Source organism: Corticium candelabrum, chromosome 2 (assembly GCF_963422355.1).
Source record: "Corticium candelabrum chromosome 2, ooCorCand1.1, whole genome shotgun sequence".
Classification (NCBI taxonomy): domain Eukaryota; kingdom Metazoa; phylum Porifera; class Homoscleromorpha; order Homosclerophorida; family Plakinidae; genus Corticium; species Corticium candelabrum.
In genome coordinates, this window is record NC_085086.1 from 9,252,936 (window position 1) to 9,274,344 (window position 21,409).

At 36.8% G+C, this 21,409-nt stretch overlaps 2 protein-coding genes and 2 long non-coding RNA genes across 4 annotated transcripts; all 4 read left to right on the plus strand.

Moving 5' to 3' along the window:
• The first annotated feature begins 3,630 nt into the window (after window positions 1–3,630).
• LOC134176589 (uncharacterized) lies at window positions 3,631–4,706 on the plus strand. Its single transcript, XR_009969291.1, has 4 exons — window positions 3,631–3,693; window positions 3,748–4,156; window positions 4,213–4,379; window positions 4,440–4,706. It is a non-coding gene; the product is annotated as an uncharacterized LOC134176589 (long non-coding RNA).
• Window positions 4,707–11,011: 6,305 nt separating this feature from the next.
• On the plus strand, window positions 11,012–11,539 carry LOC134176627 (uncharacterized). The gene is made up of 4 exons (XR_009969306.1): window positions 11,012–11,074; window positions 11,158–11,208; window positions 11,270–11,338; window positions 11,392–11,539. It is a non-coding gene; the product is annotated as an uncharacterized LOC134176627 (long non-coding RNA).
• A 1,425-nt stretch (window positions 11,540–12,964) lies between these two features.
• On the plus strand, window positions 12,965–16,732 carry LOC134176494 (CUB and sushi domain-containing protein 3-like). The gene is made up of 11 exons (XM_062643162.1): window positions 12,965–13,052; window positions 13,119–13,286; window positions 13,348–13,542; window positions 14,584–14,757; window positions 14,833–15,048; window positions 15,109–15,414; window positions 15,501–15,677; window positions 15,747–15,938; window positions 16,003–16,188; window positions 16,242–16,415; window positions 16,479–16,732. The coding sequence occupies exons 1-11, from the start codon at window positions 12,965–12,967 to the stop codon at window positions 16,673–16,675; spliced, it is 2,073 nt and encodes a 690-aa protein (XP_062499146.1). The 3' UTR covers window positions 16,676–16,732.
• On the plus strand, window positions 16,701–19,964 carry LOC134176115 (coagulation factor X-like). Its single transcript, XM_062642794.1, has 8 exons — window positions 16,701–16,890; window positions 16,953–17,126; window positions 17,186–17,377; window positions 17,435–17,611; window positions 17,672–17,896; window positions 17,957–18,061; window positions 18,130–18,429; window positions 19,034–19,964. The coding sequence occupies exons 1-8, from the start codon at window positions 16,767–16,769 to the stop codon at window positions 19,807–19,809; spliced, it is 2,073 nt and encodes a 690-aa protein (XP_062498778.1). The 5' UTR covers window positions 16,701–16,766; the 3' UTR covers window positions 19,810–19,964.
• Window positions 19,965–21,409: the final 1,445 nt, after the last annotated feature.

Consider the following 21,409-nt stretch of genomic DNA (forward strand, 5'->3'; position numbering starts at 1 on the left):
ACTTTCGTTTCACTTAAGTCGTATTCCTGGTCTGTTGCATACGTCTAATCTCTATTGTCACTCACTCGTTCCACCTGGGTGTTCATTTTATCACGACAGTACACATTGATAGACGCGAATGGATTTGAATAATCGAGCATAGGGCATTAATATTTCGTATAGGCTCACCGTGGAGCATTATTTGTGCATGAACCAGTATTCGCAGCCGGACATGCGTTAGCCTAATAGAGTGATTTTATGTACAAAATTATAGCAATACCGACATGATGCATTACTAATTAATTAGTGAATCTACGAATATAGACATTTACACTTGAAGTTCTTTGGGTTACAATAGGGATCTATCTATAGTATTTTCCTACTAGCTGCTATGAATTATGTCCTGCAATATATGCGGTGGTATATAGACCAATGCCTCAGACTACGTATTAGGTAGAGTATATTGCCATTAGACACAACGTCATAATGAAAGTTGCAATTGGCAACAATAATTGTATCACTCTAGTATAGACGTATGAGTTGATAAAACTAAATATTTTAAACAAATTAATATTAGTTTAAACAATAAAATACTGCTTTTAAATTTATTTATATTAATTTTGAAACTTCCTGTCTAGGCCGCTGCTATATTCCCGGATTGTAAAACGAACGTTCCACAATCAGGTGATTTCCAGTGATTTCCAGTGATTTGAAGCTGCATCGCAAGCTCTACAACTGTGTTCGACAAGCTAATCCGAGTCGTGTAGCCTCACACTGTCGAGCAGATAGACGACATGCACTGTTATCTGTTTTAACCTACTGTTGCGTCGAGCATTTTTGAGAGCATGAATTTTAGTTACCTGATGTGTCGTTTCTCGTAACTTATACATACCGTTGACTCTTAGAAAAATCGTAAAAACAGCGTTCACGTTTTGTAGAAATGGTGTTGATTGGTGTGTGGGCGGTGCTTCTGCAGTGTTGGTTGGTTACGTCAGCGGAAGAAACAGGTTTAGTTGATAAACAAAATTTGTATAATTAAAATAACTTTTACTTTAAATTAGGTCTATACTTTGCGTGCTAGTAGGTGAGACCTAATATACAGTCGACAAGATCTAATGATTCTTGGAAAACTAGAGAATGTTCTCAAATTTTTAGATCTCAACGACGTCAATCAATTACCTAGAGCAAGTGAAAGTAGTCATTCTAAGGAATTGCAAATTCTAATTATTCATAAATATTCAATATGACACTTGCTTGAACTAATAAACTTATTTTTGATTAAGATGCTAGTTAACAATAAATATTTGACCTTAGATAGGCAGAATGTAACCCTTTTCGTTCGCATTGTAATACAGGATACTATAAATGACCCATTCGATTTTCGATGATGACTAACCATTGAGACGATATCAAATGAGTTCAAATTTATATATACAGCACTGAGAAAAACTGTTGAGGAAAGAATATTTGACACATTCATCAACAAGATCTCTTGCTAGAGGCTCTCCGCCTGCTCTAGAGAAATGTATGTTTCCTTGTAAGAGGTGATATGGTCACTGATATCATATCTCAAACTTTGTTCTATCTGTCGGTTCTGTTAAATTCTAATATTCTCTAAAATACAAACGTAATAATTATTAGAAGTGACAATACACTTTCATGCAGAGTCGTAGGCATGATTGAGCTGCAGTCTTCAGTTTAGTAGGAGTTGACTATTAGACAATTAAAAGGACATGCAAGTTTCAAAGATCGACCAATTTTCAGTTTTGATTTTAGTGACGCCATTATCCATTGTAGATTCCAAATTTGCAAAATTTTGAAAGGAAACAGTACTGCTGCTGCGACAATGAGACACCATGTGTATCACGTTAGCTATCACAGCTTGCATACCCCGATTAGAAAGTGTTGCACTAGTAGACGAACGGTTGACAATCAGGTGATTTAGAGGTGGATTATGAGAACTGAGTTCAACAAGGTAAGCGACGTAAAGTATAGCTACACAACATCAATCAAATACAGCCAACCTTGACAGAATGTCTTTGCATGTCGATTTTAGACACAAACACGTTAGTTTCCTATTCCAGATAGCGTTTCGTTTAGGCTCTACGTAGCTGTGCAATGATAGGGATTCTAAATCAAAATCTTAATAACATATTTTACATCTTCTACATATGAGTTGATCTGTGCGTGGGTGGTGCTGTTGCAATATTGTTTCATCACGTCAACCGCAGAGACAGGTTGATTGAATATACACTAAATGTATTATAAAATAATCATTTATACAAACACTGAGTGACTACTTCGCTTGCTACAATCCATCTGACCACGGAATGTCCTATATTGGTCAAAAATCAGAGTCGAGGAACGGCAACCAGTGTTTACCACAGATAAACGGAGAAATCTCTTATTGCAGAAATCTCGACAACTCGTCATCAAGTCCTTGGTGCCTAACAACTAGCAGCACAAAAGAAATCTGCGATGTAGATTCATGTTATGGTAGTAGTGTGCTTATAATTAAACCTAAATGTTAAGATTGTAACATAATTATATTTTGTATAAGATATTCCATCAATTTGAAAAATTTTACTACGCTTTCCCCTCGACCGCATACGAATTATGGAAAAACTTTTTCATTAAGCCTTGCTACAGATGGAAATCTCTGAAAAAAGCGAAGACAGTGCTTTGTAACGATAATGCGAAATAGTATTGCTTGGTGGATTGCAGATTTTGGAAAGGACATTATCATTAACAGTGTCAGATTTCACGTCATAGATTATGGACGAAGTGTTGAACAAATTTAAATTGATCTCTCCATGTCTAACAATAACGATTTATATATTTCTTGTGGAGACCCATGGATACGCAATACTTCAGTGAATGGTATCGGCTATCGCAAGTGTGCTGATGGCAATGGAATAAGAGCTCGATACGTCCGTATAAAGAGCAGTTTGAGAAGTGACAATATATCTGCACTTATTTTGTGTGAAATGCAGATAAACGGTGGTATCGCACCAACAAGACAGTGTAGACATCGTGATTTTTCCTCTGACAATGCTAAACCTTTCAGCGAAACTTTGTATAGAGAAACGTTGGAAGTTCAATGCAATGAAGCCTACTGGCCTCGGACAGTACAAAAGTTTACGTGCCAAAAATCTGGTTACTGGTCTATACCAGTGTGCAAAAAGGGTGATATCATAAACATAATATATTTGTATTGGTTTGCTATTTAGTAATTTATATTGCTCTTTTAGTATCACTACTAAATTTGAAGACTAACACTGAACATATTGAGGTTTACCAGGAGTGTTTAGTCATGCAAGAGGAAATGCCGTTGTCCTAAACGCAATTGATGATATTGTACCTAGCAACACTTGTGGAATTGATATCTTAAAATGTGCAATAGCAAGTTACTCACGTTCCAGTGAACTTCGAGTATTTCTTTTAAATCAATATGTATTAATGTCAATTAAGCTATATCTTCGAGACGATGACACGCGAAAACGCTGGCAAAACGGACTGAAGGTAATAGTTAAAGTCAGCAATGAGCAAGAAAAACAATGCGGAGAGACATACAACCAATCTATTCAAGGCCAGAATGCTACTTTTGTATGTGGAAACGGAATTCTTTCTTCATTCTTTCGCATTACACTTGACCATGGTCAACCGCCCTCTTCCACACGACCAATTCAAGTATGTGAAGTGCAAGTTTAGTAAGTAAGTTTGATAATATATTGCATGTTTGATTCAAGTCTCTAATATCTATTTCAGTTAGTGAATGTGGAAATCCTCCATTAGTTCGTTTTGCTCCACGTGTATTTCACTCATTATTTATCAACTCTACAGCGACGTACATTTGGATGCCAGGCTACTTTCCAAATACTCCTCAGACTATTAAGTGTCTCATTCACGGCAACTGGTCATTGCCATTACCTTCCTGTGCATCAGGTAAAAGAACAAAAATTTACTGCATTCATCTTCATGTTGTTCTGAGTAGTTGGTTCATGTGACATCCCATAAGAAAGATTAAATCACGCATTCACTAAACTGTCGAACGATACACGACAACCAATCGCTAGCAAAGTTTATTATATATGCGATAATGGTTATGAGAAACAAGGCAAAAACGAACTAATTTGCAATTCAAAAACCGAATGGGAAGAACAAATCATTTGCAATGGTAAACATTGCAATCGTTTGTCTTGCAATTTTGTTTTCAATTTTATCTTATTGTAGAATTACAATGCAGTCAGATGCCTCATGTAGAAAATGAAATTGTCAATGGAAATAGATACAATGCAACATTTTCATGTCTTTATGGGTATCGACTACTAAACAGAGTCAGTGCATACTGTGGAAAAACAGTACGCGCAGATATCCTAATCAGAGACCCAAATGTCAAGGTACCAAGTAGCATGCAAGATTCATATTACGGTACCTAAAATATAATTGATTTTTGCCAGTTATGCGGTGCGCAAACCTCAAATCAGTGTTAAATGGGAAAGAACAAACGTTTGATCTGACGGTGAACAGCACTATGCACTATGCTTGTAAGACAGTATACCTAAGAAAGGGCATCAAGTCACGAACATGTCGTGCCAACGAGATCCCTGCCAATTGGGACCCCCTTGAGCACATAAGTACTGTCTCGTGCAAAGGTTTGACTCTACTAGAAAGTACCGTTTTCTATAATTTTATATATTTTTAGCAAAATATTAATTATTTGTCAGTTTATAATTGAATTAGATGTCTGATATAAGATAAAAGTTCTAAACGTATACTACATCTTGAAATCAAATCTAGAGTAGCAAAATTTTGCAATTCAAGTCTGCCGTTTAGTTAATGAAATTGCAAATTATTACTACTTTGAAAAAGTTTAGAAGAAATAGTAACCCCTGCTGTAAGTATAGGAAGGTTTATAGTTATATCATTTGGTTCTTCTCAATTTGACACGCTGCAGGAATTAGACTGACACTCCCAAATTGCGGTATGATACAACTTATTTATCGTTAAGCGCTTATAAATAGACTAGAACAACGATTTCCTACTAGTAAGTTTTGCTTAGGAGATATCATAACGTATCCTCCTATCCTTGAGTACTACCTAAATGAAAGATTTCACAAAGGCTTAGGACTAGCATCAATGCAGGATGAAGGGACAAACTAGTTGCCATTAACGAAACTGCTCGTTTTATTCCACTCGTAGCTCGCTTTTATTACGACCTATTATATGTAGTGACCATTTGCTGCTGATTAGTGGTCAGCGGCCCTGTGGTTCCCAGGGTTGCTATACCTGTGTCTCACCTCGAATGCCTGTAACAGAAATCAATCCATGAAAGCATGGGTAACTTGAATTTCAGCCAACCGCGACGAGTTTTAGGTTGCATACACGTTTTTCTGTGCATGAATAACAATCTGCACAAAAGGTTGAGATACTTTATTACTGTCATTCTATGTAATTCAACATTTTTCGCACTTAATTAAAAACATACTGGTAAAGTAATATATATTTATATATTTATGTATCAGGTGTTTGTGAAGTTGCAAGACTTAATTGTTCTAACGATGAGATTTGTGCAGTGGACAGCGACGGCAGTGCCACGTGTATATGCAAATCTCGGTCTGCCTGTCCATTAGATGTCAGACCAGTCTGCGGTTCTGATGGGCGAATTTATATGAAGGAGTGTTTACTGGAAGTGGAGGCATGCCTGTTTGCATCAGATTCATTAATACCGATTAGTCAAGGAGCGTGTTGTAAAATGCAATACTGCAGGATAAAATATAAAACTGACAACATATTATATTACAACTGTAGAGTTTTCTTGTCCTGTCTGCCATTCAAATGCTGATTGTGTTCAAAATACCAATTGCAGCTGCAAACCTCGCTTCGTTGGTGACGGAAAAAAATGCTGTTTTGAAAATTTAGTTTTTCTCAAGTTTATAGTAATGCGTAAAAATTTACAAGCAAACTTACAACAATGTTTTAGAATTAACCATCCAGATGGCGTTACTTGGATCTGCGGCATGGTTTGATTGCCAAGAATCGTGCAATCTTCCGTTCGGTTCTACTAAATGGTACTTGAATGGTCAACTTCTAAACCACTTAGATACTAAATCTAGATTTGCGGTTACAACAAACGGAGGAGAAAGTTACATTAAAACACTAAGGTTAGAAGATGCTGGTGAGTATAAATGTAGAGTGTCCAGCGATAGGATCACTTACGAACGACATGGACATCTGGATGTCATCGATCCAAGCAACCAATTTTCGGCAATTTCTCAATGTTGTAAGAGGCATTTAAATTTTAAACTTCTTCAATAATCTTAAGGTAATAAAAAGAAGAAAACTGAATTGAGCACATCTAAAATTTTTAATAAACATTATTGATACTAAAGTATAGTAGTTAGAAATGTCTGAAAGCAAGTCAACAAATCAACCTTTGTAGTAAACAAAGATATACAGATTGCCATAAACAAATATTGTGTTAAATTATCATTCCAAACGGTATCATCAGTATTCGTAAATAATAATATTGTAATAGAATTATTAAATATACTGAAGAAAATTTAAACTTTAATAAACGTTGTACCATGTTAAGAGCTGCTACCGCAGATTTACGCTTACACGAGTTTCAGCACTTGGTAATGCGGCAGTGCCATGTGGAGAACCATTGTGTATTTTGTAATTATAGTTGGAATAGAACACAACACATGCAGCTTGAACATATTGTAAGATTACATTCGCATACTGGGGGTGTTCCTCAATAATCATTAACATTCAATTGAGTAACAGTCGTTTTGCTCAGTTTAAATATTTTACGGTATATCATCTGAAGAGTGTAACCGACATGTAACAATTCTTGTAATATTTCTAACTTGTATACAGCATCCGATTGTGGGAAAAGTTGTGCTAGAAAGCCATTTGTTTCTGGAGGCGACGCCAATACTCCTGGTAAATTCCCATGGCAAGCAATGCTGTGTTCTCCTCGGTTGGGACAACATTGTGGAGAAGTTCTCATTTCAGAGAGATGTGTGCTAACTGCAGCACATTGCTTAAAGTATCAGAGCATTAATAGTAAGACTATCACAGTTTGCTTGGGCAAACATTGTGGCAATTGCTCCGAATCTGATTCTTTATCCAATTTCGTTTGTTCCAATTCTTCGTCGATAATCATACATCCAAATTTTAAACAAACTTCTTTCGATCACGAAATCGCAGTTTTGAAACTTGCTCGTCCGGTTAACTGCAATTGTCAAACGATCATGCCAGTGTGTCTACCAGACAAGACAAGAGATTCATCATACATCCGAGCTCAACAAAACGGCAACGTCACTGGATAGGGTCGCGTCAATTCGACAATCAGCAGATCTAGATGTTTACGTAAAGGCGAAGTCAGGTTAAAATCTCGCCGTCTTTGTCAATTAAAGCATCAAAGTTACCAAATAACTGAGAACATGATGTGTGCTACTGATTACAACGGTGCCTGTGAAGGAGACAGTGGCGAAACTCTGGTGGTAAAGAACAGAAAGTTTAGAGGTCGCTATGTGTTGGCAGGAGTTGTGAGTTGGGGAATCGGTTGTGGCGAAAAGACAAAGTTTTGAGTCTACAGATTTGATCAGTCATCTCGACCGGAGCAAGTCTACTTGTGGCATCAACTGAATATTGCAGTTTATAGAGATTATCTCGTCTCTAAGCAAGACAAAGAACTTAGAAGTTTTCTTTCTGTTTTTTGCATGTTTGCATTCTACTGTTTAGACTTAGAAAATGTTACTGAATCGACAAAACAAGAATATGGCAAGTATTCGCAAAGCAAACGCACTGTCTGTATAAATTATAAAAAATTGATGAATGTCCCGAAAACGCCTTCATCAAGTGTCTGGTAACTTTTTCATTTGAACCAATATATTAATTAGTTTCTTTAAACTATAACATGATGCTGTTAAATGCAGTTTAGAAATTCAATTAATCTAACCTCCAGCGTGCAGTCACGATCGTTTCCTTAGCTAATTATTATTATTTTTTAACACTGCTTACGTACAGTAATGGATTAATCTCAATACTGGCGCTGTCGTTAAGCTTTAATAACATATTTACTAAACCCTTCTTCAAAATTTCATTTTATATTTTTAAAGATATCCGCAACTCAAACTAGATTTGACTAGTTGGTATTGCACATGAAACAAATGTGCAGTAGCAATAGTCGGCCTAAAAGATTTTGAATGCAATCAAAGTGCTGAATACAATATATTAAATTTACTAACAACATTGATTTGTGCAATGTGATGTGTGGCTGGATCTACGATACCGCGGTCTGGATCGCGAGCAAGAAGCTCGGTACCAGTGTAACACCGACTAACTTACCGTCCGCACGTACTCCAATATGAATTTTACGGTTATTAGAAAGAGTAGAGCCAGCGAATCACAATTTTCTAGAATGAGTAACAATTAACACTATTGTTTGCTCGGTTGCTTCCATGCGTGAAGTTCACAGTTAATCAAGACATAACATTCACCTAATAAAGTGTGTATCCTCTTGTCGCTTCTCATTACTTGTTTTCCACCGGATAAAACGGCTCCTCACCTGTTTTACACCAGGAAGGTCAAACCAGAATAAGCATTTACGCTGCTGCAGTCCTTGGATATACCACAGAGCAATCTAGGCTGTGTCTCCACTTGTTGCTCTTTAAACATGTTTAACGTTAAACATGTTTAACCTTTAAACATGTTTAGTAGACAGCGGCTCCACTTGTCCAATTATTCCCGGCTATTAAAAGACTTATCTGGGACTTTGTTGTACCGCGCGAATTCGTTTCTTGTGCACCAGACAGTCGGAGATCGTCTTCTTGTCGTCTGAAGAACAATCACAGACACAAGTCTCTGTCTTCGTCAAAATGGCTCTCTCCTGACACTCTGCATCAGTCTACGCACTCTCTGATATTGCCTAGTTCTGTCTTCTTTCAATAGTCTCCAAATAAAGAGAAAGAACAGCGTGAAAGAACTAACATCCACCGGTTTGGGACGCGCATTTATATCACGTGACTGTTAAACCTAAACCACTTTCGTTAAACTACCTCTGAAACATGTTTAGCAAAAGCTGTTTAGGTCTAGAATTAAACAGGTTTAACGCTAGTGGAGACACGATTATTCTTAAACAAGTTTAGACTTAAACAGGTTGTAAACATGTTTAAGCACTAGCGGAGACTCGCTCCTAGCACTTCAATGCTATAGGTAATGATCACATGGCTACCTCAACGTTTTCAAAGTTTCCTTATTTTATCTTTGACTATGTTAAAACATGTACATTTACTTGTAATCCAGGAAAGTTAAGTAATTGAAAAAGCAAAATGTGAAACCATGCTAACATATTATTATAAATATGTAAAGTGAAGAATTTGATGTGAAACAACTGTTATCTTGTAAACTGATTATTTACTACTACGTTTGAAAGCCACATATTTATGTGTAGGGTAACGACATGAACAATACTGCAATGATGAGCAAACATTAATAGCATCAATAATTTCAAATTTTTATTACAGTAATAAAAACACGTTGCTTGCTTGATTCACTTTCAAACTCTTGTACTCAGTTAATAAAACATATCTTGTACTATAACTTATCTGTCTGTTTTGCAAAGCTGTGTTGCTGCTAAACAAACTCTAATTAGAATTACATAATATTGATCTCCTATCTAATTCGTCGCTTTATCGACTCAAATTTTTTAATACAATACATTTATGGTCTGCCTCAAAATACAAGATCATTTAGGAAGACGTAAAAGGGACAAAAAAATTTAAAACGATTTTAAGAATTGAGTGGCCAACTGTTTTCCTAGAGCAAGTTAGTTTAAGTGACCTAATGTACAGTTGCCAAGATGTCATGAGTCTTGAAAAACTAAAGTATGTTCAAGAAGTTTTTATATCTCAACGACGTCAATCACTTACCAATAGCAAGGTAAAAGTAGTAATTCTAAGAGGGTTACATAGTCTACTTATTTGTAAATATTCAATATAAGACATGAATAAAGAAAAAATACCTTTTTGATTAAGATGGTAGTTAACCATTAATTATTTTGATTTAGATAGGCATAATGTAGGCATTTTCATGTGCATGTAATGTTGGGTACAGTTAATGACCCACTCAATATTCGATCATGACTAACCATTCAGATGATATCAAATGATTTCAAATTTATATATACTAAAAACATGTTTTTCCGTTTTATTCAAATAATATTTGACACAGTCATCAACAAAAGATCTCTTGCTACAAGCTATACGCTTGATTTAAATATATGTGTGTCTTCTACTAATAGGAGATAGGGGCACTAATCTCATATCTCAATCGTCGTTCCATCTGACTCGTTGAAGGTTCTTTAAATTTCTAATATTCTCTAAAATACAAACGTAATAATTATTAGAAAAAACTTTGCTAATAAAGTTTTGTCATTGTCAGAAGTACTTAGATCATCACGGGAAGTCATGTCTTCTTTCTAGACAGCCGTGATGATCTAAGTACTTCTGACGCAGGATTTGCTTTCGGTACTTGCGATAGACTTTACAAACCGGACTGATCTGGTTGAGCACGACAAAATTAGAAGTGATAATATACTTTCATGAAGAGTCGTAGGCCTGATTGGGCTGCAGTCATCAGTTTTTGTAGGAGTTGCCTATTAGACAATTAACAAGATATCTAAGTTTTAAAAGTGGCTATTTTCAGTTTTGGTTTAATATTCTCTAAAATACCAAGGTTCTAATTATTAGAAGAGAAAATATACTTTCATTAAGAGTCGTAGGCCTGATTGGGCTGCAGTCCTCAGTTTTAGTAAGAGTTGCCTATTAGACAATTAACAAGACATATAAGTTTCAAAAAGTGGCCACTTTTCAGTTTTGATTTTAGTAAAGCTATTATTAATTGTAGATTCTAAATTTGCAAAATTTTGAAAGCAAACTGTACTGCTGCTACGACAGTGAGTCACGATGTGTATCATGTTAGATATCACAGCTTGCATACCCGGATTAGGAAGTGTTGGACTAGCAGACGAACGGTTGACAATCAGGTGATTTAGAGGTGGACTAATAGAACAGACTTCAACAAGGTAAGCAACGTAAAGTATAGCTACACAACATCAATCAAATACAGCCAAGCCTGATCGAATGTCTTTGCATGTCGATTCTATAGATACAAACACGTCAGTTTCCTAACCCAGTGAGCGTGTCGTTTATTTTCTACGTATGTGTACAATGCTAGAGATTCTAAATCAAATCTTAATAACATATTTTATATCTCTTAGATATGGAGTTGATTTTTGCGTGGGCGGTGTTGATGCAATATTGGTTCATCACGTCAGCTGCAGAGACAGGTTGATAGAATATATACAAAATTTATTTCAAAATAGTCATTTACAAACACTAGGTGCCTACTTCGCTTGCTACAATCCATATGACAACGGAATGTCGTATATTGGTCCAAAAGCAGAGTCAAGAAACGGCAAAAAGTGTTTAAACCAGGCAAACGGTGAAATCTCTTATTGTAGAAATGTCGACAACTCGTCATCAAGTCCTTGGTGCAGGACAAGCAGCACCACAAAGGAAATCTGCGATGTAGATTTATGTTTTGGTATTATAGTGTGTTTATAATTAAACGTAAAAGTTAGGATTGTAACATAATCATATTTTGTGTAGGATATCCCATCAATTTGGAAAATGTTAAAACGCTTTACTCTCGACCGCTCTCGAGTCAAGGAAAACCATTTCTATCAAGCTTTGCTACAGATGGAAATCTCGGAAAAAAGAGGAGACATTGCTTTATTTCAATTACCAGAAATAAAAGAGCTTGGTGGATGGCAGATTTAGGAAAGGAAATTGTCATTAGCAGTGTCGGATTTTACGTCATAGACGAGAGAAAAAGAGTTGAAGAAATTCAAATTGAACTTACCTGGTCTCACAATAGCGATTTATATATTTCTTGTGGAGACCCATGGATACGCAACACTTCAGTGGATGGTATCGGCTTTCGCAAGTGTGCCTCTGGCAATGGAATAAGGGCACGCTACGTCCGTATAAAAGGCAGTTTGAAAAGTGACAATTTTTCTGAACTTATTTTGTGTGAAGTGCAGATAAACGGTGGTATCGCAACAGCAAGACAGTGTAGACATCGTGATTTCCCCTCAGACAAAGATAAACCCTTTAGCGAAACTTTAAATAGAGATACGTTAGAAATTCAATGCAATGAAGGCTACTGGCCGCGTTCAGTACAAAAGTTGACGTGCCAAAACTCTGGTTACTGGTCTATACCGGTGTGCAAAAAAGGTGATATCATAAACATAAAACAGTTGTATTAGTTTGCTTTTTGCTAATTGCCTATTGCTCTGTTAGTATCACTACTAAAGATGAAGAATAATACTAAACATATCGAGCTTTTACCAGGAGTGTTTAGTCATACAACAAGATATCCTGTTGCCCAAAACGCAATTGATGGTATTGTACCTAACAACACTGGTGGAGGAATTGATTCCTGGGACTGTGCAATATCAAGTTACTCACGTTTCAGTCAACTTCGAGTGTTTCTTTTAAACCGACACGTATTAGTGTCAATTAAGCTATATCTTCGAGACGGCGACAAACGACAACGCTGGCAAAACGGACTGAAGGTAATAGTTAAAGACAGCAATGAGCAAGAACAACAGTGCGGAGAGACATACAACCAATCCAGGCAAGGCCAGAATCCTTCCTTTATATGTGGAAATGGAATTCTTTCTTCATTTTTTCGCATTACACTTGACCATGGTCAACCGCCCTCTTCCACACAACCAATTCAAATATGTGAAGTGCAAGTGTTAGTAGGTAAGTTTGATAATACACTGCATGTTTGATTCAAGTCTCTAATATCTATTTCAGTTAGTGAATGTGGAAATCCTCCATTAGTTCGTTTTGCTTCGCGTGCATTTCAGTCATTATCGGTCAACTCTACAGCGACGTATATTTGTATGCCAGACTACTTTCCAACAACTCCTCAGACTATTAAGTGTCTCATTCACGGCAACTGGTCATTGCCATTACCTTCATGTGCATCAGGTAAAACAACATGGTAAATATTAGAATGTATCTTGCAATTTTCTTTTCAATTTTGCTTTATTGTAGTTTTCCAATGCAGTCCGATGCCTCAGTTGGAAAATGGAATAGTAGCAGGAAATAGATACGATGCAATATTTTCATGTTTTTATGGCTATCGACTACTGAACAGCGGCAGTGCATATTGTGGAAAAAACAGTACGTGGAGATATCCTAATCAGAGACCTAGATGTCAAGGTACCAAGTAGCATGCAAGATTCATACTACGGTACCTTCAAATGTAACTGATTTTGTCCAGTTATGCGGTGCAAGAAACTCACGTCATTGTTACATGGGAATGTACAAACGCTTGACCTGACAGTGAACAGCACTATAGACTATGCTTGTAGGGAAGGATACATAAGAGAAGGCATTAAGTCACGAACATGTCGTGCTAACAAGATCACAGCCTATTGGGACCCGCCAGAGCAAACGAGTACTGTCTCGTGCAAAGGTTCGTCTCAATTAGAAAATTCAGTTTTTTATGATTTTGTTACATTGTTAGTAAAATATAAATTGTAACCCATTTTTATAAGAAAACTAGATGTGTGAAATATATGATTTCTAAACATATGCACAAAATTGAGTTCAATTGGCGAAAGCCACATCATACTGTCAAATTTACAGTAACAAAAATGTAGTAAGTTTAGGTCTGCGGTTTAGTGGAATTACGGGACAAAATGTCTTCGTACATTTACAAATAATTTGTCATGATACTTCCAAGATAGCGAAAGCTAGTTACTGTCTTCAGAGGTTTGCAATGCATTGTAATGACCGATTGCTCATATGGAAGCACTATGTTTACCTACAAATGTACAGTGCAGCATTTCTTAGACAAGCATTTTTTTATTGTATGTACAGCTTTCCTCTGGAGTCAGATGCCTGTTTTGAAGCATGGAAAGTAAAAAGAAATACAAAAAAACCTATTTTGTTCGTGTTTTTGGATAGCTAATAACAAACAGCAATAGCGCATATTATAGAAACATGGGCTGAGTGGCATTCCAACGTTCTCAATTTTAAATTCTGAATTTTTCATTTTTCAATAATAAATATAATTTTAAAATTTAATTAAATTTTATTAATTGTTAATTTTATAAAAATTTGATACTCTTTTAAATTTGTAATACAAAATAAATAATTGACATAAAAATTACATAGAACATTTAATTATTATTTTTGCCAATTCTCAAATAAGGAGTCGGTGTGCCAATATGTACTATATAAACAGTAATGTTTCAATTGCTGGTAATTATTTTCTAAAAACCGTCCAACCATTCCAAAACATACCAAAATAACCATATTGGGTGGGCCGTATAACTACTAGCAGTTTATCGCTATTCGTTGGTCACAAAATTTGCAGTGGCAGTAAAGTGTGGAAGTGTTCTGACCAGGGCACATGGATGAACACAAAACAGACAAAGCGCAAACCTACCGTCATGAGAACCATACCAACTTTGAAATTTTTAAATTAAGTTAACATTTAATTGTCTTATAGCAAAGAATTGCGGCAGACCAGAAGAAAGGTTGCACTGCATAAGAATGGGAAACTACTTTCAGTACCCGGGTGTCGTGAAATATGACCGCGCCTACGGACACTGCATTGTTGGTCCAAAACAAATTCAATGTAACTCTTCAGGACAATGGTCCAACGAGACACCAAGCTGCAAAAGTAAATTTAATAAAATGTATTATTCCAATTTACATACATATACTAATTGTTTTGACGTGTGAATGTACTACTTAGAAATTCAATGTCCACCTCTTAGCGATCCCCAAAATGGTACCGTCCTGTTGAGCTCAGAACAAAGGTTTGTAGATGATACGGCTACTTACAGCTGCCATTCCGGCTATGAACTAAATATGGATAAAACATTAACAATATTTACTCGAACGTGCCTGCAACCCGAAGATTTTCGCCAATGCACAGGAATTTGGAGTGACAAACCGCCATGTTGTATACGTATGTTTTTTTTATGATCAATCTCTTGACACTACTAGCAGTCTTGCTCTATTACTATAGCAAGGTCATGCCCAGATCCTAATACTTCTAACTTCAGAAATGGAGGCATACAAGGAAATGCGTATTTTTACCCAGAGACAATCTCACTAAACTGCACGGTAGGTCACGAGCTCGTTGGAGGAGGATCTTATTTTCAATGCAATGAAAGTGGCCAGTGGTATGAAATATCGAAACCCAGTGACGACGCATCAAATCAGGCAAGAAAAAGAATCAATTCAGAACTTGAAAAAGTCAAGAATTGCATATCAAAAACAATCAAAACAAAGCACTTTTCGCACAAAGTGAGGCAATTCCCTAGCTGCCAACGTAAGAAATGGAAGTCTTTAATATTAACGTGTTTTAAATCAGCTACCTGTAATGTTCACGTTTCATATATATATATATATATATAGCTGTATCGTGTGGACGACCTCCTCCGCTACTGAATGGGAGGTATGAAGGACACGTCTTTAGCTACGGAGCCATGGTACGCTACCACTGCAACGTCGGATACTGTCTCGTTGGAACCAATACCTCCATTTGTTTGAAAGAAGGTTATTGGAGTTCAAACACACACAGAAAATGTCAAGGTAAATATATAATTACCAAAACAAAAATGCCATGATCGCTAGATCTAAAGTTGTATTGACTGGTTATAGCTTTGAAATGTCCTAATTTACAATCGATATCCAATGGTTCAGTTTCGGTGCCTTCAAACTATTTGGGCGAAACTGCTACTTACCAATGCAAAACTGGCTTTGATTTGATTGGTTCTCGTAAAAGATCATGCCAGAAACGTTCATCAGTGAATTGCAGTTTGACATGGACTGAACATCCACCAACATGTAGAGGTTATTGAATAAGGCATTATTAGTACGTGCGAACGTAGGAGTTGCTACTTAAAATTGTATTTAGCTAAAGATTGCGGCGATCCGGGTGTCATTAGTCGTGGAAGAATAGCCGTGATCCAAGGAGACGGAAGGCGATATCCAAGTTACATCCAGTTTATATGTAATCTAGGATATCAAATTGTTGAAGGCACAGAGTTTATGACGTGTTCAAATTCACAAGTGTGGAAAGGAAAACGGCCAAAGTGTCAACGTAAACGGTTACTAACTTACACTAGAAATAGTTTTAGTTGCTATTTATTTCAGCTGTATATTGTGGTGCGTTGGAACAACCCAAGAATGGCGAAATTGTAGGCAACAACTTCTATTTTGGAGAGTCCGTGACGTTTTCTTGCAATAGAGGATATATGATAATAGGAAAAGAGACTTCAATGTGCGCGGCGTCTGGTACTTGGACCAATACGCCACCAAGATGTATTGGTATAGATTGCTGCGTAAAACTGCCATGAATGGTAGTTTTGTTAGTTCAATAATGTCTTTTAGAAACGAGATGTTTTCCAATTCAAAGACAGAAACATGGGCGTGTTGTTGCAACAGGCAACAAAATTGGCTCTGTTCTTGTATTTCAATGTACGTTAGGATATGTCCTGAAGGGATCTTCAACACTTCACTGCGTCCAAATCAAAAATTTTCCAGCAAAATGGAACATGCCAATACCGAAATGCCAAGGCAAATATTAAATTCTTTGCAGTTTACAGGTGAAGTATAAGATGTTTTGCAGCAATAAGGTGCGAGACCTTACAGCCTCCTGAAAACGGGTTTATCAGTGGCATGAGTTACAAGTTTCCGAATTATGTTGTGTATGCATGTAAAGAAGGATACAGACTTGTTGGAGCATCAAAACGCAACTGCAATGCATCCGGACAATGGAAAGAATTAGCGCCAAATTGTAAACGTACGGAATCAGTTGTTACAAACACATCCTTACTACAATTCTGATTCAATCTTGTTGTCTAGGTATTACATGCCCATCAATTCAAAACCCACTAAATGGAGAACTGGTTGGCGATGATTTTTCTGTAAACTCTACAGTTGAATTTGTTTGTAATGCCGGATATGCTGTGCGAGGTTCGTCTACGTCTTCCTGTCTTTTGCAAGGATTGTGGTCACATGACCCTCCAACATGCGAAAGTTGATTAAATATTTTGGTTTTTTATTTGAGTATTAGAACAAAATATTCTCTTAAATAGATATAAAATGCGCAACACCGCCTAGTCCAAAGTTTGGTAAAGTATTTGTTTCGCAAACACATGTCCGAAGCGTTGCTCGGTACTCTTGTTCGATTGGGTACTGGCTCGTTGGCGTCACTCACAGACAATGTACACAAATCTCTCAGTTCACTGTGGAAACCACCTGGAGTGCTAAGTCTCCCAAATGCATTCGTAAGAAAAGCATTATAATACCAGTCATTACATATTTGCTTAACATATATTACTTAGCTGTGAGATGTTCTACACTTCATGCTCCACTAAACGGAAAAATTGTTGGTGACAATTTCTATTATCCACATTTCGTGCTGTACTCGTGTGACTATGGATACCAGATACGTTCTGGTAACAGCACTAGAAAATGCAACGAATTAGGAAAATGGACAGGCATTGCCCCCTTGTGCAAAGGTGTGCAATCACGCACAGATCAATTCGATATCAACCAATAAAAATTCATTTTGTTATCAGGTGTTTGTGAAGTTGCAAGAATTAATTGTTCAAACGCTGAGATTTGTGTGGCTGACAGCGACGGCAGTGCAACGTGTATATGCAAATCTCGGTCTGATTGTCCATTAGATGTCAGACCGGTCTGCGGTTCTGATGGGCTAACTTATATAAACAAGTGTTTACTGGAAGTGAAGGCATGCCTGTTTGGGTCAGATTCATTGAGAATGATTAGTCAAGGAGCGTGTGGTAAATCGCAATACTGCAGGATAAATATATAACTGACAATATATTTCATTACAACTGTAGAGTTCTCTTGTCATGTCTGCCATTCAAATTCTGATTGTGTTGAAAATACCAATTGCAGCTGCAAACCTCGTTTCGTTGGTGACGGAAGAGAATGTTGTTTCGAAGGTTTAGTTTAACTCAATTTTTTAGAAATTCGTATAAAATTTACCAGCAAACTTTCAACATTGTTTTAGAATTGACCAACCAGATGGCGTTACTTGGATCTGCAGCATGGTTCGATTGCAAAGAATCGTGCCATCTTCCGTTTGGTTCTACTCAATGGTACTTGAATGGTCAAATTCTAGACTACTTAGATACTAAATCTAGATTTGTGGTTTCAATAAACGGACGAGGACTTTCCATTACAAAACTAAAGTTAGAAGATGCTGGTGAGTATACATGTAGGGTGTCCAGCGACAGGCTCACTTACGAACGACACGGACATCTGGATGTCATCGATCCAATCAACCAATTTTCGGCAATTTCTCAATGCTGTAAGATGCTTTTTAAAATCAATAATTTCTTTAATAGCTATAAGGTAATAATTGAAATCAAAATGAATTGAGCAGCTCTAAAATTATTTCCTAAAAATTGTTGATACTAAAATATAGTAGTTAGAAACGTCTGAAAGTAAGTTAAAAAATCACCCTTTATAGTAAACAATAAAATACAGATTGGCATAATCAAATGTCGTAATAAATTCAATTTCTAAACGGTAAGATTAATTTTTGTAAATAATGCTATTGTAATAGAATTTTTTAATATACCGAAGAAAATTTAAACTTTAATAGACGTGGTACTATGTTAAGAGTTGTGACTCCAGCCTTACGCTTGCACGAGTTTCAGCACATTTTACTGCGGCAGTGCCATGTGAAGAACAATTGTGCATTTTTTAATTATAGTTAGAATAGCACACAACACATGCAGCTTGCACATCATGCATTATAACATCTGAATACTGCGGGATCTGTTCGTCAATTATCATTCACATTCAATTGACTAATTGTCGTTATGTTCAGTTTTTATATTTACGGTATATCATCAACAGAATGTAACCGACATGTAGCAATTCTTATAATATTTCTAACTTGTATACAGCATCTGATTGTGGTAAAAGTTGTGCTAGAAAGCCATTTGTTGCTGGAGGCGACACGAGTAGTCCTGGTGAATTCCCATGGCAAGCAATGCTGTGTTCTCCTCGGTTGGGACAACATTGTGGAGGAGTTCTCATTTCAGAAAGATGCGTGCTAACAGCAGCACATTGCTTAAAGTATCAGAGCATTAATAGAAAGACTATCACAGTTTGCTTGGGCAAACATTGTGGCAATTGCTCCGAATCTGATTCTTTATCCAATTCCGTTTGTTTCAATTCTTCGTCGATAATCATACATCCAGATTTTAATCAAACTTCTTTTGATCACGACATCGCAGTTTTGAAACTTGCTCGTCCGGTTAACTGCAATTGTCGAACGATCATGCCAGTGTGTCTACCAGACAAGGCAAGAGATTCTTCATACATCCGAGCTCAACAAAACGGCATCGTCACTGGATGGGGTCGCGTCAATTCGACAGTCAGCAGATCTAGATGTTTACGTAAAGGCGACGTCAGATTAAAATCTCGCCGTCTTTGTCAAATAAAGCATCAAGTTTACCAAATAACTGAAAACATGCTGTGTGCTACTGATTACAACGGTGCCTGTGAAGGAGACAGTGGCGGACCTCTGGTGGTAAAGAACAGAAAGTTTAGAGGTCGCTATGTGTTGGCAGGAGTTGTGAGTTGGGGAATCGGTTGTGGCGAAAAGACAAAGTTTGGAGTCTACACAGATGTGATCAGTCACCTTGACTGGATCAAGTCTACTTGTGGCATCAACTGAATATTGCAGTTTATAGAGATTATCTCATCTCTAAGGAAGACAAAGAACTTTGAGTTTTCTTTCTGTTTGTTGCATGTTTGCATTCTACTGTTTAGACTTAGAAAATGTTACTGAATCGTCAAAACAAGAATATAGCAAAGTATTCACAAAGCATACGTACTGACTGTTTCATTTAAAAAATTGACGTTTGTCTCGAAAACGACTCCATCAAGTATCTGGTAACTTTATATTTGGACCAATACATTAAGTAGTTTCTTTTGACAATAACAGGATGCGATTAAATGCAGTTTAGAAAGTCAATTAATCTAACCTCTAGTCTGCAGTCATGGTCATTTCCTTAGGTAATGTTTACTGTTATTTTAACACTGCTTACGTACAGTAATGGATTAATCTCAATACCGGCGCTGTCGACAAGCTTTAATAACATATTTACAAAACCCTTCTTTAAAATTTTATTGCATATTTTTTCTGATATCCGCAACCCAAACTAGATTTGACTAGTTGGTATTGCACATGAAACAAATGTACAGTAGCAATAGTCGGCCTAACCGTTTTAAAATGCAATCAAAGGGCTTAATGCAATAGATTAAATTTACTAACAACATTGATTTGCGCAATGTGATGTGATGCTGGATCTACGATATCGCGGTCTGGACCACGAGCAAGACGCACGGTACCAGTGTAATGTCGTCTAACATACCGTCCATACGTACTCCAACATAAATTTCACGGTTATTGGAAAAGAATGGAGCTAGTGAACACAATTTTATAGATTGTGTACCTCCTAACACTATTGTTTGCTGCGTTGCTTCCTTGCTTAAAGTTCACAGTTAATAAACACATCACACTCACCTGATAAAGTGTGCATCCTCCTGTCGGTTGTCATTGCTTGTTTTTCACCGGATAAAAAGGCGCCTCAGCAGTTGAACAGCAAGAAAGTCAACCACAATAAGCATTTACGTTTTCCCAGTCTTCGAATATACAACAGAGCCACCTAGCTCATCGATGCTATATGTAATGACCACATGGCTACATTACCGTTTTTCAAAGTTTCAGTATTTTATCGTACACTATGGGCGCTTCTCCACTACGGCTTAAACATGTTTACAACCTGTTTAAGTCTAAACATGTTTAAGAATAATGCGTCTCCACTGGCGTTAAACCTGTTTAACTCTAAACCTAAACAGCGTTTGCTAAACATGTTTCAGAGGTAGTTTAACGAAAGTGGTTTAGGTTTAACAGTCACGTGATATAAACGCGCGTTCCAAAACGGTGGATGTTAGTTCTTTCACGCTGTTGTTTCTCTTTCTTTGGAGACTATTGGAAGAAGACAAAACAAGGCAATGTCAGAGAGTGCTTAGACTGATGCAGAGTGTCAGGAGAGAGCCATTTTGGCGAAGACAGAGACTTGTGTTTGTGATTGTACTTCAGACGACAAGAAAACGATCTGCGACTGTCTGGTGCACAAGAAACGAATTCGGGCGGTACAACAAAGTCCCGGATAATTCTTTTAATAGCCCGGAATAAATGTACAAGTGGAGACGCTGTCTACTAAACATGTTTAGAGTTTAAACATGTTTAATGTTAAACATGTTTAAAG